At 46.3% G+C, this 15,454-nt stretch overlaps 1 protein-coding gene across 2 annotated transcripts in view; it reads right to left on the reverse strand.

The window, feature by feature from the left end:
- Window positions 1-879: 879 nt before the first annotated feature.
- Window positions 880-15,454, reverse strand: part of RNF208 (ring finger protein 208) — a 67,105-nt gene continuing 52,530 nt past the window's right edge. For both annotated transcript variants that reach the window (XM_069609842.1, XM_069609843.1), the window contains exon 2: window positions 880-8,023. In XM_069609842.1, coding sequence (XP_069465943.1) covers window positions 6,259-7,062 — 804 coding nt within the window. In that variant the 5' untranslated portion in view covers window positions 7,063-8,023 and the 3' untranslated portion in view covers window positions 880-6,258. The remainder of the gene's footprint in view (window positions 8,024-15,454) is intronic.

Raw genomic sequence — 15,454 nt, forward strand, 5'->3', positions numbered from 1 at the left:
AGTTTACTTCTCAGTCATGGGCTTTGCTGGAGTATCCTATATAGATTGATATAAGGTGCACCCCTCGTTCTCTGTGGATTCTTCATCAAGTATATTTTTGCATAAGGTGGGTGGAGTATCCTTTGGGGATATTTCAAAGACTGCCCATAAGCAACCATCTGCCCTCTGAAGTTGGTTTTTGATCAAGGCACATGATACCTTACAAACAATTGAGAACATTGATGACATACAAATTTGCAGTTTGTTTCTTCCCACACCACACATTAGCCTTGTGCCTTGTATCTCACCACCGGGGAGAAGGGATATTAATGGTTAGGTGGTGTTCACCCATCAGAAGACACCTCCAAACAGTTGGCCAGGGTCAACAGCAACGTTTTGCTTCCACGCTGGTTTTTAGGAAGACTTCATGCTCAAAGGCACCAGCACTCCAAAGAAGCACCCTTTACATTAAGGTAAACCTTTGGTCCTAAGTTCTGGACTGACCGGTGCGACTGGGCTCTTTTTTTACTTGCCAAATTGCCAAATCCAGCTAAGAATGTAGGTTGTCTTCATGAACCTCTTGGGAGACATTTACATAAAATGAACTTCAAGGCTGGAGAATAGTTGTTTAATTTTATGATCATTATGAAAACCCAACTGACTTGTTTATGGAAAAAGAGCAATACATGTAAAGGTCATACAAATAATATTATTAGCCTAGTCAGGTACACTATGCATCGCGTATGCACGCATCCCCTTTTTCACCGCAGAAGTAACCAATGCAGTGCTTAACTTGTGTTCTTAACTTGTTGCATCCTTTAGTCACCCTTAGTCACCCTTAAGCTCCCTCTCCTGTTATGATCTCACCTAGAACAAAATACTTGGAGAGGCACTCGAAAGTCATAGTTCCAATATAATCTTTATTTGGGAAACGGAACAAGGGCAGGTATAAAACATTGGTATTTTCACAACCCGTTTCACAAGGAATCAGCAGAGCTACCGGAAAATGTGCCGCTCGGTTCTCCAAGTGTGTTTTCTGTCCGTCCTGTGGGGACCTGGCCCAGCGAAAGCACTACTCTCCCTCTGGTAGGGTATGTCTACGGGCTTGTGCCCCAGAAGGACCAAAACTGATGGGGCTTGACATGTGTGATAGTGTGTGTCTATGAGTGAGGTGTATGTTAATGGGTGATTAGGGGGTAGGGCATGTGATGAAAGGGTCAACACGTGCATGCCCATGAGTTTCTAGGGAGAATTTTTTCTCGGCCCACAGAATGCTGATAAAGTGCAGGTGGAGGTGAGCGTAACAGAGAGATTCCAAACTCCCCACATGCAGGACCCAGTCAACACATCCTGGTGCGCCACCTGCCGCAGCGGGAATACGCATTTACTCTGGAAACAGCCATATGGGTGGGGTTATTACCGGAGGACCAGAGATATTTACTTGAGTGGAAGTGGAAGAAGGGATTTTCATGATGCTGTTCCATGCACCCAGATTTGTGAATTGACCAAATGTAGGCAAATGGGATTTGTCTTCACTATACATTGGGCATTTGGAACTTCCATAAGATCTGAGAAAACGACTGTGAGTGAAGGGTCTGGTGGTGAGTAGAAATTGTTCCTCACTATGTAAATCCCCCTCCCCACATGGGGAGTAGGACGATTTACTTTGAGAAACTTTGGTCGTCCTTTCCATGTTCTTGATTTGTAGTTCTTATTCCAAAGCGAAATGTGAATTCAAGATCTGGACCACCAACAATTATTTTGTAATTGTCTGGAAATGCACACCTCACCACCGGGAAAATAGTAACATCATCACATTGGTGTAAGGTGCTTCATGAAGCATTCCTCTGGCTTGTAAGTGCTCAGTTTGCGCACTTGGGAATGATGCACATCTGAGACAAACCTCCCGGAACGTGAACTGTCTCTCTCGGTGCCTGAAGGGAGCACTTAACTTGCAGAAGTATCTTGCTGGCATTGGGGCTGCAGAAAATTCAATAGTTCTAGATATGGACTAGAACCATGCCCGCTCATGGCGGAACATCTAGGGCAGAAGAAGGTCTTCCAAGTGAGAGGCTGGTATGTTGTTAATGCTGACTCTCAGAGTCAGCATTAACAACATGCTTCATGTGAGCAGGCAGTCTGGAAGTCTGCAAGTGAGGCTCTGAGGTGTCATTTTGGAGGGCTCTTTTCAGCCAACATGAAATTGACCAGTTACATGCACAAATATGTGGAAAACGTGTGTGCCTGTTCCCTAGGGAGGCTTTTTCGGGAAGGAAGCATTAGAAATGTTTAACAAATGTATTTGTTTGGATTGAAAATAATACTAAAATAAGAGTCCAGTTTGAAAACGGTGTGAAACTGCATTTCTTTTTCAGAACTTTCTTAAATGGGACTGTCATGTTAGTAAAGATGACACATCTTGGGCATCTTCTTGTATTGCTCAGGGAGGACGTGACACAGCAGTCTTTGGGCTAGGGTTAGCAGAATGATCCCGTTCTGTTGGCACAGATGAACTAAAAACAAGGCAAATGTTGCCCTCAAGGAATTTCACGTGTCTTTGAAATGGTAGATTAAAGCATTTCCTTCATGTCTGTGTTGGGTCACCTTTAGCAGAGTGGGACTAACCATTTAAGGATCCCTTGGCGCGTGCCTTGAGTCTGAAATGAAGCACAATGAGTATGAACTGCTCCCAAGGCTGCTTCGTTGCCTGCTTGCAGTTTTGCCCTCACTGCTTCTTTGCAGGTGAGACTGATTTCCATACGGTTAGCACTATTCACAAATAGCATAGACCAACTCAAGGGTCACAACATGCCACCCATGGCTGTTTCTAGTGGTTTAGACACCTTAGCTTAAATCTTACAATCACACTTTTGTGTTGCTGCATACAAGTAAAGATGAACTCCTGCAACATTTATTTTAAAATGCAAGTACTCACCATGGACGCCACCTAGGAGTCCTGGGACTGCTCAGAGAAGGTTTTAGAGTATGACTATGCCCAGAAATTCTAGATGGGCACTGCCATCTTAACTGCTCAGGACATCCTGAGTGATGGACGTCTTGCTAGAAAGGTTTAGATTAGTCTACCCCATCAAAGCTAATAAAGGGGTGGCCAACTTGCAGTCAACTTGAGAGCAGCATTTGTCCCCGTGTTGTGTTAAATTATATGCAAGGATCAGTTGCTGTTGCTGACGCCAACGCTTGAGAAAGGATTCACCTCTTGCGAGGCGGGATTTATCCCATGAACAGGGCAACCAACAAATTGCAAATTTGACTAATATTCACACCTATTAGCCCTGATTGAAGAAGGCGAGTTTGTCGCCGAAACACGTGTCTCAAAAAGGGCACTTTAAATACTTGCTTATTTCTCACAATCACTGTGTGTGGAGTATTATTGATCTTTGGTGCTGCATCTTAGGTGGAGAAGGGTTCTCAGAGCCCTGAACACGTTTCATATTCTACCGGAGCAGGGGGACCCTTTCCGTTACTCTACTGGGCAGCCGACACTCACCCTTTAGCACAGGACACTAATGGTCGATATTATAAGACCCCCTTGTACATATACATTACTTGATTTTGATGTAAAGCACTATACAAGCAATCAGCATAACATCACCTCCCGGAGCATTGGAAGCCATTGCGCCTTCCAGAGGCCAGGAGAAAATAGTGAGAGTCGTCATACCCTACCATGATCAGGAGACCTATTGGAAGCCAACCCACTGTCCCCTGCCTGGACGAGAATAATGCAAGGCATTCTACGAACACTGGCATAACACAAAATCAAGCACCCTCCCACTTACAAAATATGGGGAGATGCCCGTGATATTGCCACCACCCAGAGAGATGCATAGGCCTGGGGGGAATATTTTGAGGCGCGGTGTCCGTTACACCACTGCCTACACATCTTGCTTCTGATTGCAGGTAACTAAAGGGAGAACGCACCCACGTCCACCATGCTAGCTAAGGCAAGACAAGTACAAGGGGGAAGATGCATTTTTCCATAAAGGGAGGAAACCTAAACAAATCAGTGGAATACCATATGTTTCCTCAGAGGAACCAGTACATATAACTAAGGACAGAGAATTGAGAGGGTGGATAAGGTGGGTAAGGGTCTGGTGGCTCAGCGTTAGCATCCAAGACTCCTCTTAAGTGCACTGAGCCACAGCCACTCTGGATAGGCTAGGCGCCTTGTGTAAATGTTGTAAGAGCTTTGTGGTCTGCTGAATACTACTTGGCACACATGGGAGGCGCAAGCAAAGTGTAATGTAATGTAGCAGGGTTTTGTAAAGCATGACTTCTGCCCAATATGTTGGCAAGAAACGGGCAAAGCAGGCCTTCAAAAACAGCTTTGAGAACAGAACAGCACATTTTCATTCCCTCTTTACTCCTTGAAGGATGACTTGATGTGGGAGGGGCGGTGGGGCAGAAGGCATACTTTCTCTGGAAATAAAAAAATAAAATGCCATGTACTCCTGTGAGTTTGGGATCCTTTCAGGTGGATCAATCGCTGGCTGCGTGTGAGTCATTGATCAGTGATTTGCGGCCAGCCACTGACTGCTATTGTAACAAGTGGACTTGGCCACGCGTGCACCAAAGTGGAATTCTGGTCCTTTCCCAAACGTGCCGCATGTGCGTTCTATTCACTTATCAACGCCCTAACCCTTCGATGTAGAGAGCACTCGCTGAACGCCAGAGGGCGCAGTTCCAAATCTTGGCCTCAAGCCAGAGATCACTGCATTCTCACAACTTAGATATTACCTTCACATCCTTGCTATCTCGCCAACTAGACACCTTACAGCAGACTGCAGTTACTGTACATGAATCATCTTTTAGAATATAAATAAATAAAAAGGATCTAGTTGTCTTTTATCCATAACAGGTTTCTAGCTTAGGAACCGTAACCTGCAGCTCTGCTGATGTTTTGGATAATGACACACATGATCCCGCACCATTGAACGTGCTGACCAGGGCTAATGGGAGTTGTAGTCCAAAACAACTGGCAAGCCAGAGGTTGACAAACCGTTTGTATAGCCTTGAGGCAGCCAAAAGCGGAGTCCCTATATAAGGAGAACAACCAATATGTTGTATAGTAAGGATGCAGTGACTCCTATGTGCTTTTGTCTGAGGGTCAAGATATTGATCACATCTGTCAACATGCAGAAAAGACCAGAATTCCACCTGATTTGTTGAATCCCCTTTCTCAGAGTCACTCGGGCCCGGCATGGAAAGAACTGCAAAGCTCACTGCGGCTTGCCACAATATGAACATTAGACAATAAAGAAGCGAACCATGAAAAACACCTCTAAGACAACCTGAATCAAACCATTCTTTCATCAAAAGAGCCAAAACCCTGGCAAATAAACACAGACATGTGCTCAGTGAAATACTCATCACTGAGATATTAAATTAATTAAAAAAATAAATTCAGAAGCTCAGGCACATTGGATGCAAAACGGATCCTCGAGAATGAGGACATAAACTTCGCTTGCCAGTGCGGGCCTGGATGGACGTCGGAAAAAGGGAATACGTTGTCCTTTTCATGACATGTGGCTGATGGAAATAATTTAAATAAGTCTACAATTTGTATCTTATGCATTCCAGTTAGCTACTGAAACCAAGCTTTGGCAATAAAATTCGGATGGTGAATTTAGCTGCATGTGGAGGCCCCGCTGATTCACTTTCACGAACCTGCGCAGTCCAGTAGGCCATAGCGAAGCTGCCAGGCTCCAACCTGCACCTAGCATATCTTTTTACATAGAATGTCGAGTCCATGCCCACCCTGGCCACGCCCTATGATGGTCGCTTGGCGCTGACCTGGGAGGCTCCTTCGGTGCATGGAAAGCCCCCTAGCATTGCACAGTCAATGTCCGCGTCATACCATGCAAGCTGCTTCATTCATACAACATCGCTCAGTGGAGGAGGAGGAGGATAAAGAACGAGAGATGACAGAAAACAAACGGAGAAGCCGATGGCCCTCAAGAACATCCTTAGGTCGACACAGAACAAATGGCGGCATGACACCACAAGACAAACGGGAGGAGGACGCAGAGCACAGCAGCTAGGAGACAGGAAACAGCCACACACACTGAAGCAGAACGTCATTTACTTGACAGAATGGACTTCAAACTGTGGTCTAAGGAAGGATTGAGAAGGGAAGAGCAAGCCTGACTTTTCAAACCAGGCCCAAGATACTCCTTGATTCTCAGTTCAACGCTCTACTACTGGAGATGGGTGTGTGTCTAATCTGCCCGTTCCAGTGGGGCGCCTGGAGCGTGGCGAGGGCTACATGATGGTGCAGGAAGAGAGTGGATTTCGGACCTGGCAGGTGCATGCTGCCCCACAATACTGGCGGAAGGTCTGGTAGCAGCTCCGATCCGTGTCGCTGCTCCACTGGACAGGGTTAGCCGACAGGGCATCAGTCGGCAATCTGTTCAGAATACTGGTGTTCACAGCCAAGGCAGCAAGGCCATAATCCGTGAACAGGACCGTCTCCCGCTTGCAGGTTGGGCAGGAGATGAACTTGTATTTAGGGCAAGACTCGTACAAGATCTGTAGGCACTCCTCGCAGACTGAGTGGAGGCAGGACAGAATCCGTGGTCGCTTGTTGGTGAAGTTATACATGTGCCCACATGTTGGGCACTCCAGGGGCTCACAAGGAGTCGATGGGTGAAGCACGTACTGGTTGACAATGACTTCATCTGAGGGGGTTTTGCGATGGAAGCAGATCTCTGAGCTGGTTTTTCGGTGGCCTGGGTAGATCTTCTCCCGGCGGGGCGGCGGTGGCGTCCTGGTGAGACCTAGGGAGCTCTGGCTGTTTTCCAGAACAGGGATGTCTCCACAGGCCTGGTTCACTATGATCTCTGATTCCGATGGCCAGGCGCGCTTGGCAACCAAAGGCGGCTCCCTCCGTGGTGGGGGAGCGTACCGCGGCTGAGAGCTCTGGCACTCAGAGAACTTCTCCGCCTGGATGATCTTCATGGCCTCCATTTTGATGATGACCTGTTGCCCTTTCAGACACGACATGAGGATTCTTTTCACATTACTGTTACTGTCCGCGACTTTGTTTTCTCCAAGGGCAGACTGCATGAGGCTACAGCAGTGTCATGCCGCTCCTCGACGGAAATTGATTCTGACCAGAGAAGGAAATCTGAAAGCAATGATTGTAGAGGCCCATTTTTGCACAAGTTGCCGAGGCTTCAGTAAGAGAGATCAATGCTACCATTACAAATCCTGAATCGACTTGATAGAAACTCAAGCACTTGCGCTACCTAAACCTAGTAGTTAGTCCTGTGCGGAGACAGAGAAATCAAGAAATCACTGCTAGCAATGCCTTCAAACCGGATGGTCTCACATTCTCAGCCCAGTTCATATCCTAAGTTGTATTGATGCAAGTAAGACTATTTAATGTATTTAATGGTGTGGCATCAAACAATAATTTTCTGATATGCTCATATGTGTTTGGCCTCTGATGAACTTTGATATGACTAGAGATGTGGGCTACGTGAGGTCGGCGCCAAGTATTTTGGAGATTGCTGAGGCCTATGTGGGCGGCGGCAGCAGGGAAACGGTTGTAGTTGCCAGCATGACTTCAGGAAGGAATGCAGCCAATGCAGTCCGACTGATACCCACGGCGGACACAGCTGAATTCCAGGGATAGTGTGCACCTCTGGGCAGGTGCTCTCGCTCCTCTCAACGCGTTCCCTTCAGACTTATATTGATGTGCGTCTCCAAACACAGGTGGTGAATCCAAGGGCGCATTCCTTCCCGCCGGCTTGGCCTTCACGCCCAGCTTCCGATCGGTTGCACCAGGGCCCTTGGATCCCCCAGCTGTGGCAAATCGTTGCCCACTCCTTTTGATTCTGCAAGGCGGTGCCCGGAACCACCACAGCGGCACCCTTCATGAATCCAGCAGCTCGTCTTAGATGGGCAGATAGTTTGCTTTGGGCAGGTGAAGACAGTGGGGGGGCAGCGGCAGAATAGCGGTCAGGGGCTCCAGAGTGGGGGTCGTTCCGCTTCTCACAGGTATACAATCTTGCGATAAAAAAATCTGAAAAAATGACAGAAACAAAAGAAATGTTACTGTAAAAAAAGGGGGGGTTAACATATATAAATACATGTATAGTCAAACGTTGTAGATTTTGAATTACATGCATTTAAACTATACGGGTTTCAAAATCTTTGGTAATGCCCTCCAATCAAAAAGCAGAGCACCAGTGACCTCAAATTTGGACCTGTGCCTCAAAATAGCCTAGCCAGGGAGTTGTGACATGGTGGCCTGTGCGCTGTATGCTTCTGGGCCTAGGGCAGGCGTGCCTGTGTACTGTGCTGTAGCATGAGAGTGTCAGGTTGGTCCCCGGGGAAAAGAGGGCGGGCTTTGCCCCTAGCTCCACACCTCACCACACTAGTGCTAGAGAAAATGGCCGGCGAAGGGTTATGTCAATCACAGCTGTACCAACAGCACAACAGGTAAACAAATGTTGTGAGCACACAGGATTCCTCAATTTTTTGTAAGGGGGGCTGTGGTATGTGAGGAAGGATACATCAAACAAGCGAATACATTAACCACTAGCTACCCACCTCTAACACACCCAAGGGGAAGGCTATTTATCAGAAAATATCCTCACAGTGGAATTTTCATACAATTCTGTCTACCACCACGGTCAAAAAGTTATCTTAAACATATTTTTTAAAAAAACAACATAAAAAGCCATATACAGTGTTCATCATTTACGAAAGCCGTAATGGACAAGATGGAAAGAAAACAACACTTCACACTTATGGCTGTAGTTCATATCACAATGTTTACGATCTATCAACATTGGTTATTTGGCATGATGTTAGTAATAGTGTGACTGAATCGCATAACTATTATACACAAATATGGTATAATGGCGTCATTATACCAATAGTTTGTCCATTACGGCTTTCGTAAATGATGAACACTGTATATGGCTTTTTATGTTGTTTTTACTGTTATGTTTGGAGTAAATATTGATTCAAATATGTTTAAGATAACTTTTTGACCGTGGTGGTAGACAGAATTGTATGAAAATTCCACTGTGAGGATATTTTCTGATAAATAGCCTTCCCCTTGGGTGTGTTAGAGGTGGGTAGCTAGTGGTTAATGTACTCGCTTGTTTGATCCAACAGCACAACAGACGGGAGCGCTATTTTAAGCATGCGGCCAAAACAATTGACAATTTCTGGAACTGCCTTGGCGCTTCTGTAATATCCTTCTTGATGCTTGGAATAATGAAGCTGGTCTGAGTCATGATTACCAACTATTTTTATTAAGCAAAAGCCGCTTGGCACATCTGTCTGACCTCTACTTTTTGGGGTGGCTTGTCCTACACTCTGCAGGAATGCTTCTCTGGCCCTGCCCCACTTCCTGTTGTGCCTCTCTCACAGGCAGTAGTATCCAATCTCCAGGTTCGGACTGGGCCATACAATTGTCTTAGGCACCAATGAAAAAGTGGCCACAGTTGCAAATCACTTTTAATTCCTTTTGTGACAGTGTTTCAATAGTAACCAAGGCAGAGTTTTTTTTTAATAAAGTTTGATGCAAATTTTGCATTTTAAAGGATATTTATTCCGCAACACTGGTCAAAAGGACTAGCCACGGAGTGAATTAACTCGTCAAACTGGTACAAATTACAAAATTGGCCAAATAAAGTGGCCCACTTTGACCAAAACACAGGCCCACACCAGCATTGTGCGTGTTTGGTTCGGCCTTGGGCCTAATGCCCTACAGGCCAGTTGGAGCCTGCCAATCTCCATCTTAAAGGGCAGGGTTCTTTGCGCCCCAGGGTCCGAGTGCCCCAGTGGACAAAGTGGTTCGTTTTCTCAAGAAATGTCCACAAAAAAAAATGATATTCCACGGTCCTCTCACTGTTATTATTACGCTGGGGTGGAGTATTTTAACAAGAGCTCTCACACGAGTGAAAGATGCCAAGCCTTCCTGCACTTCCGGTTCTGCGTAGTGAGGATGGGGGCGGGGAGCAGACAACAGGGAAGGAGTCTAAATCTGCATTTGATGAGGTGACAGAAAAGTGGCCAGCTAGCAAATTACCCGATGCCGAAAGCTTGAATGTATGTTTTGCTTGATAGTTGCTAATTGAAAAGCGACATTTCTTATGGAGTTCGGCCCTTATCACACACTGTATGTTATGTTATATTAATATGCTTTTGTTCTGGAACGAATCATATGTACATCGAACGGCTGAACGCGGACAACAAATAGTCGAGGTCATTCAAAAACAATGGTCCCCATCCAAGGTAGGCCATTTCTAACTTTCCCCGCCAGTGTGTAGTATCTGGTGCAAAGTTTTCGGAAACGTGTGGGAAATGGTGCATTTCAAAGTACATTAATCAACCAATATTGTTTAAAATCACCAGCTGCACAGTGCACTTAGGTGTTAAAGTGACCTTTATTGGCCCAGAAAAGTGCCCCACACTGGCTGTCAGGAACCTGTGTACAGTGCAACGGGGCCATCAGCTGGTAATAGTTTTATTAAAAGTAACATGAAAAAAACTGTCACGCCTTTTTTTCTCTTCACTTCCTGAACTATCAAATCACAATGTGAGCTGACTTGGTCTCCTGCTTTACCCTGGCTGTCAAACTACCATCACCACCCTTTGAGAACAATAGACCGTTTGGAGTTGATTGAATACATAGTCAAAACCTAATGGGGTTTGCAGGATTTCGACAACGAAAATGTATGGGATAAGATTGCATGTAATGAATATCATTGTAGAACATTTGCATATTGAGTTGTTCTTTCTCAAAACCCAACTGGATTTTACTCTTCATGAAATGTATATTGTATACTGTTATATTTGAGTAACACAAACCAATCAAAATACAAGGGCATACAATGCATATGCTACAAATTAAAATGCCTTTCTCATATGTTTCTTCTCTGCAATAGCACAAACAGAGCAATACCTTCATTTCCCGTGTTCCGAGCCTCCCCGGAGGGAGTTGGCTGCCATCTTCCATGCCGTGACAGCAGGTAAGTGGCCCTTTGCCCGCACCCCCAATATCCCCCTCCCTCGACCCCTCCCACATGCCCCCTTCTGCACAACTTATCTGCAGCTTCCTTGCCCCTCCCTGGTGCCAGGAACACTATGGGCCTGCTTCACAGAAGCGTTTTATATGGTGCAATCCCATAGGAAAACGATCTTTGAATCAGGCCTTCAGTGTTCCCAGCCCTTCCCCGTCACAGCACTGGTCACCATGGAAAGGGAGAAGGGACTAAGTGTAATACCCTCCAACCTTGTCCATGGTGGACATCTTGTTAAGTTGAGAAACGCCAACCAGGCTGTTTCTCAATTTGAAAAAACAACTATTAGCATCCTGGGAAAAGCATTCCAGTATGCTAATAGGAATAAATCCCTCGGGGCAGGGGCATTATTGTCTTGGGGTAATGTCTTGGGGCTAATATTAAGGCCCTCACTTCGTTTGGGAAGACCTTAACTCGGAACCGGAACATTACCTTGCCCTAGTAATAAGGTTATCAGTGCCTTAAGTGGCACTACAAATCGAGCCGGGGCTCATCGAGGGGGCGTGGCCTAACAGCGGGGGTCTTGATGGCCCGTTAGGCCACGCCCCCTCGACGAGCCCCGGCTCAATGGGCTACTGCCACCCCTGCCAGGCAGCCTTTTGTAGAGATTAGCACCCTCTCCCCTATGGGGGAGAGGGTGCGGATCTCTGCATTTATTTTGTGTAGGCTTGCCTGGCAGGGGACAGCGCCTGCCTATTCAGCCTTAATGGTGGTGCTGCCCCTCGCCAGCTGGGGAGGGGCAGCACCACCATTAAGGCTGAAAGGGTGAGGCCACTGGAATCAGAGGCCTTTTTCCTAAATACTGAAACTCCCGCGAATCCTCGGGAGCTCCAGTATTTAGAAAGCAAGGCCTCTGCTTCCAGCGGCCTCACGTTTCTCCATAATGGTGGCGCCGGCCGACGGGAATCTCTTGATTAAAGGGATGCCTCGCAGGTGCGGCGCCACCATTATGGCTGAAAGGCATTTTTTTCTGTAGCCTGAAGCTCTCGCACACGAGCGAGAGCTTCAGGCTGTAGAAAAAAATGCCTTTTCGTGTAGTGGCCGGGGCTGTCAGGGGAGATTACTGGGCCCCGGCAGGGCCCCGCCTCAAAACGAAATTTCGGAGACTGCCGGGGCTCAGCCCCGGGAGGCCCCGGCCCACTTAAAGCCATGGGTTTATTGATTAAATGTTTTGCACTAGTAAAAAGAAATTGAGCAAATCCATTTATTTTTGCTGTTTACAAGTTAGGGAATTAAGTGAAACGAGCTAAGGTGTACATGTTTGCCTATTAAGACATGTTGTGACAATCAAACATTGGCGGCCATATGAGAAGTAGTTGTAGTAGTATCAGTTGTTGTATAGAAGTAGTAAGAGTAGGCCTAGTAGTGGTACTAAATACATTCATTAACAGCAAACAATTGCCAAACATGTCCCACTCCAAAGCGTTCACATTCAAATACAATGCAACAGGCAAGTGAGCAGGCATAACACACCAAAAACATTCTTATGTCATATTTAAAACAGACCAGTCAACAAAAGGCAAGATTCAGATCTCAATAGCAATTCAACTATTACTGTGGACATCATTGATACATGATGCTGTTGCATTATAATTTCAGAGTTTCACTCCGAAATCCTGAGGGCAAGTTGATATCAAAATGCAAAACCCTTCACAATAAGGGATTTACCACTCATCCCTTTCCTGGCCTTTTTGTGTTCTCTCGGCTTTACTTTACTGATGGAGTGCACAAATCATACACGGGCGAACCACTCCACCAGGTTGGGAACGTAAGCCAGGCACACATCAGTGACCATTTTCGACATTTGTGCTAAAGGACACATTTACATGTGGTCTTCCACTACCTACCAGTTCCCTGAAGTAAGGGACGTTATAAGGTTATCATGTTTCCCCATTGAGAGGACCTGGAGGGCCCAATTCTGAACCGCTTAAGTTTAGCAAGGGATTTTTCTGGGCAGATGCCCGCAAAGACGGCCATACACAATTGTATTCTGGACATCACCTCGGTTAGGATCAACAGCTTTCTTTGTTTTTTGTGCAGCAAGAACAAACCTTGCCAACGTTAGATAGGGGTTAGTGAGCCACCTTACCCCCTGAATCGATCATCGGGAGACAGGAAGGACAGCTGTGTAAGAGCACCCAGACACCTAGGAGCCCCCAAATGGGATTAACATCTTCCTAGTCTAGTAGCCCTTGAAAGGGGAAATCATTGGGGCCAGTTCAGCCATGCAAGAGTCTCTCTGTCTTTAAGGCACAGTCAGTGGCCCTACAGGAGCGCTTCAACAGTCCCAGACACTTAAATCAAATAGGCTGCAAAGATCCTTCTGGATGTCATCTGGAATTAAGAAACTCCACCCCCCCTGGCATATAAACCTGGGGTATGAGCATCCACAAACATGTCTTTACACATAGACTCTTACCTGCATCTGGTCGCAACACCATTTCAGCGACACCAACCTAGCTCTTCTCCCACTGCCCTGGTAACCACCCAGCCATCTCGATTGGAGGACCCACAATACCAAGAGGTCGTGCAAGTGGCTTAAGAAGTGCTTGACAGGATGCAACAACGTAACACGTGGAGCTGGTTTGGTTTCTTCAGCATCCTATTACATCATTACATTTATTTATAAGAAATATAATCTTCAAAGACGTAGTCTAATGGGTTCAGAAAGCCATTTCTCTATTTTTGCTGTGGCGCAAAATCTTTTAATAACCTGGTCCAAAATGTCCTGATTGACTCGTTCCTCTCTGAATGCCCTGAACTGTCCAACTCGCACGATCAGGGAAATTCAGTTGACCTTGTCTTCCTATTGCCTTGTTTCGTTTTTTTGGCGCCTCCGTTGATTCCTTTACCACTAACCACTCTCTCCTCCATTTCATGGCCTCTGTTGCCCCATCGCTAAATGCAAATGCCCCCCTGACTTCATGAGCCCATGCCAACCTGAAGGTAGGACTTCCTTTCCATTTCTCTCCCCATCCCCTGCCAAACCCACTGAGTAGACCTCACGTTTCAACTTGCCATTGGCCTCTTCCATTGAAAACTGTTATCCTCCTAGCTTTTCCTCCCCATCAACAGAATACAAACATGTACAATTGGCACAAAGTGGCTGTCTGGTCACTGTCATTCTTATTAGTATTCCTTGCTTATTCCCAACATCACTTTAGAAGCTGCAAGGGCCACCTAGCATTTCAGTCCCATCTCTTCTCTAGGCCTCCACCCTATGAGCTAGCTATGATGCTTCCACCCATGCATGCCCACCCTCTCCCTCTCTCTCTTTCTACTACAACTTTGCCGTCTACTTCTTCATACAGACCAGCAAGCTACAAGTCATGCTGCCTACCTGTCGCTCTCTCCATCCTCCCTTCTCCCCCTAACCATGGAAAATGTCCACCATTGCCTTTCAATCATCCAAGCCCCTCCCCACCACCTGAGTTGAACTGTTGACCATCCTCCGGTTGACAACCCATCCTTATCTCCAGACAGCCGAGGAACTAGCACCCATAACCTGCTTCCACCCCTTTACACACAATCTATTATTCTCCTCGAAGATCATCCACGCTTGCTTTCTGGCGTATCTCCCTTCTACCCCCTTACGTCAAGGTTCTGAAGAAGGTGATATTCAGTTATATCACTGCCTACTTGGTGGGTGATCCTCCTCATTTCGGTGGTCTGAAGCAGACACGCCTCAGAAACTTTGATTAATCCTGGCTTCAATGGTCTTGCGCTTGCCCACAACTCCTGTCTCTCTTCTGTTGCCATTCTCCTGGATATCACGGATGTCATAAGGGTTCGGATTGAGAGAGTGCTCTTACATAGCGCTTCATCCTAGATTGTAATAATACGTGCTATTCCTGCCCCATTTGACCGCTGCTTCATTCATTGACCTCAGAAGGATGAAAGGTTAAATCGACCCCGCAGCAGAATTCAAACAGCATCTTGTCCAGCCCTGGTTATCTATAGGCTGTGCTTGTGAAGCACCCGGAAATGGGAAAGCAATATTTACTTTTGCAGTGTTCTCGTTTGAACCACTTTTTTTCTTACAAAAAAAAGGGCAGTAGAGAGACATGCTTGCTCCATTCTCAATTACGAAGCACCATAATGTGGGTCGAAACTGACCGTAATACTTTTTGTGCCAATGCAAATTGTAAGCAGTGTGACCTTGTGGAGGTGCGATGATGCCAATGCCCGCTGTGCGCAAGACAAAAACCATTGACATTGACTTTATTTTGCGCATTGCTGCTGGGACGAAAGTGAATTCTCGCACGAGTACACGCGGCCCTGCAGAGCTGCAGCCGTCTGGAGGGAACATGATTCCCAGGACACTTATCAGCCGAATCAGACACACAACCTCACCACAATGCCACCGGAAGGAAGCCAACATGAAAGCAGAGCCTTTATATCCAATAAGCCGAGTT

This window comes from Ambystoma mexicanum, chromosome 8 (genome assembly GCF_040938575.1).
Source record: "Ambystoma mexicanum isolate Mex_15411 chromosome 8, UKY_AmexF1_1, whole genome shotgun sequence".
Taxonomy (NCBI): Eukaryota; Metazoa; Chordata; class Amphibia; order Caudata; family Ambystomatidae; genus Ambystoma; species Ambystoma mexicanum.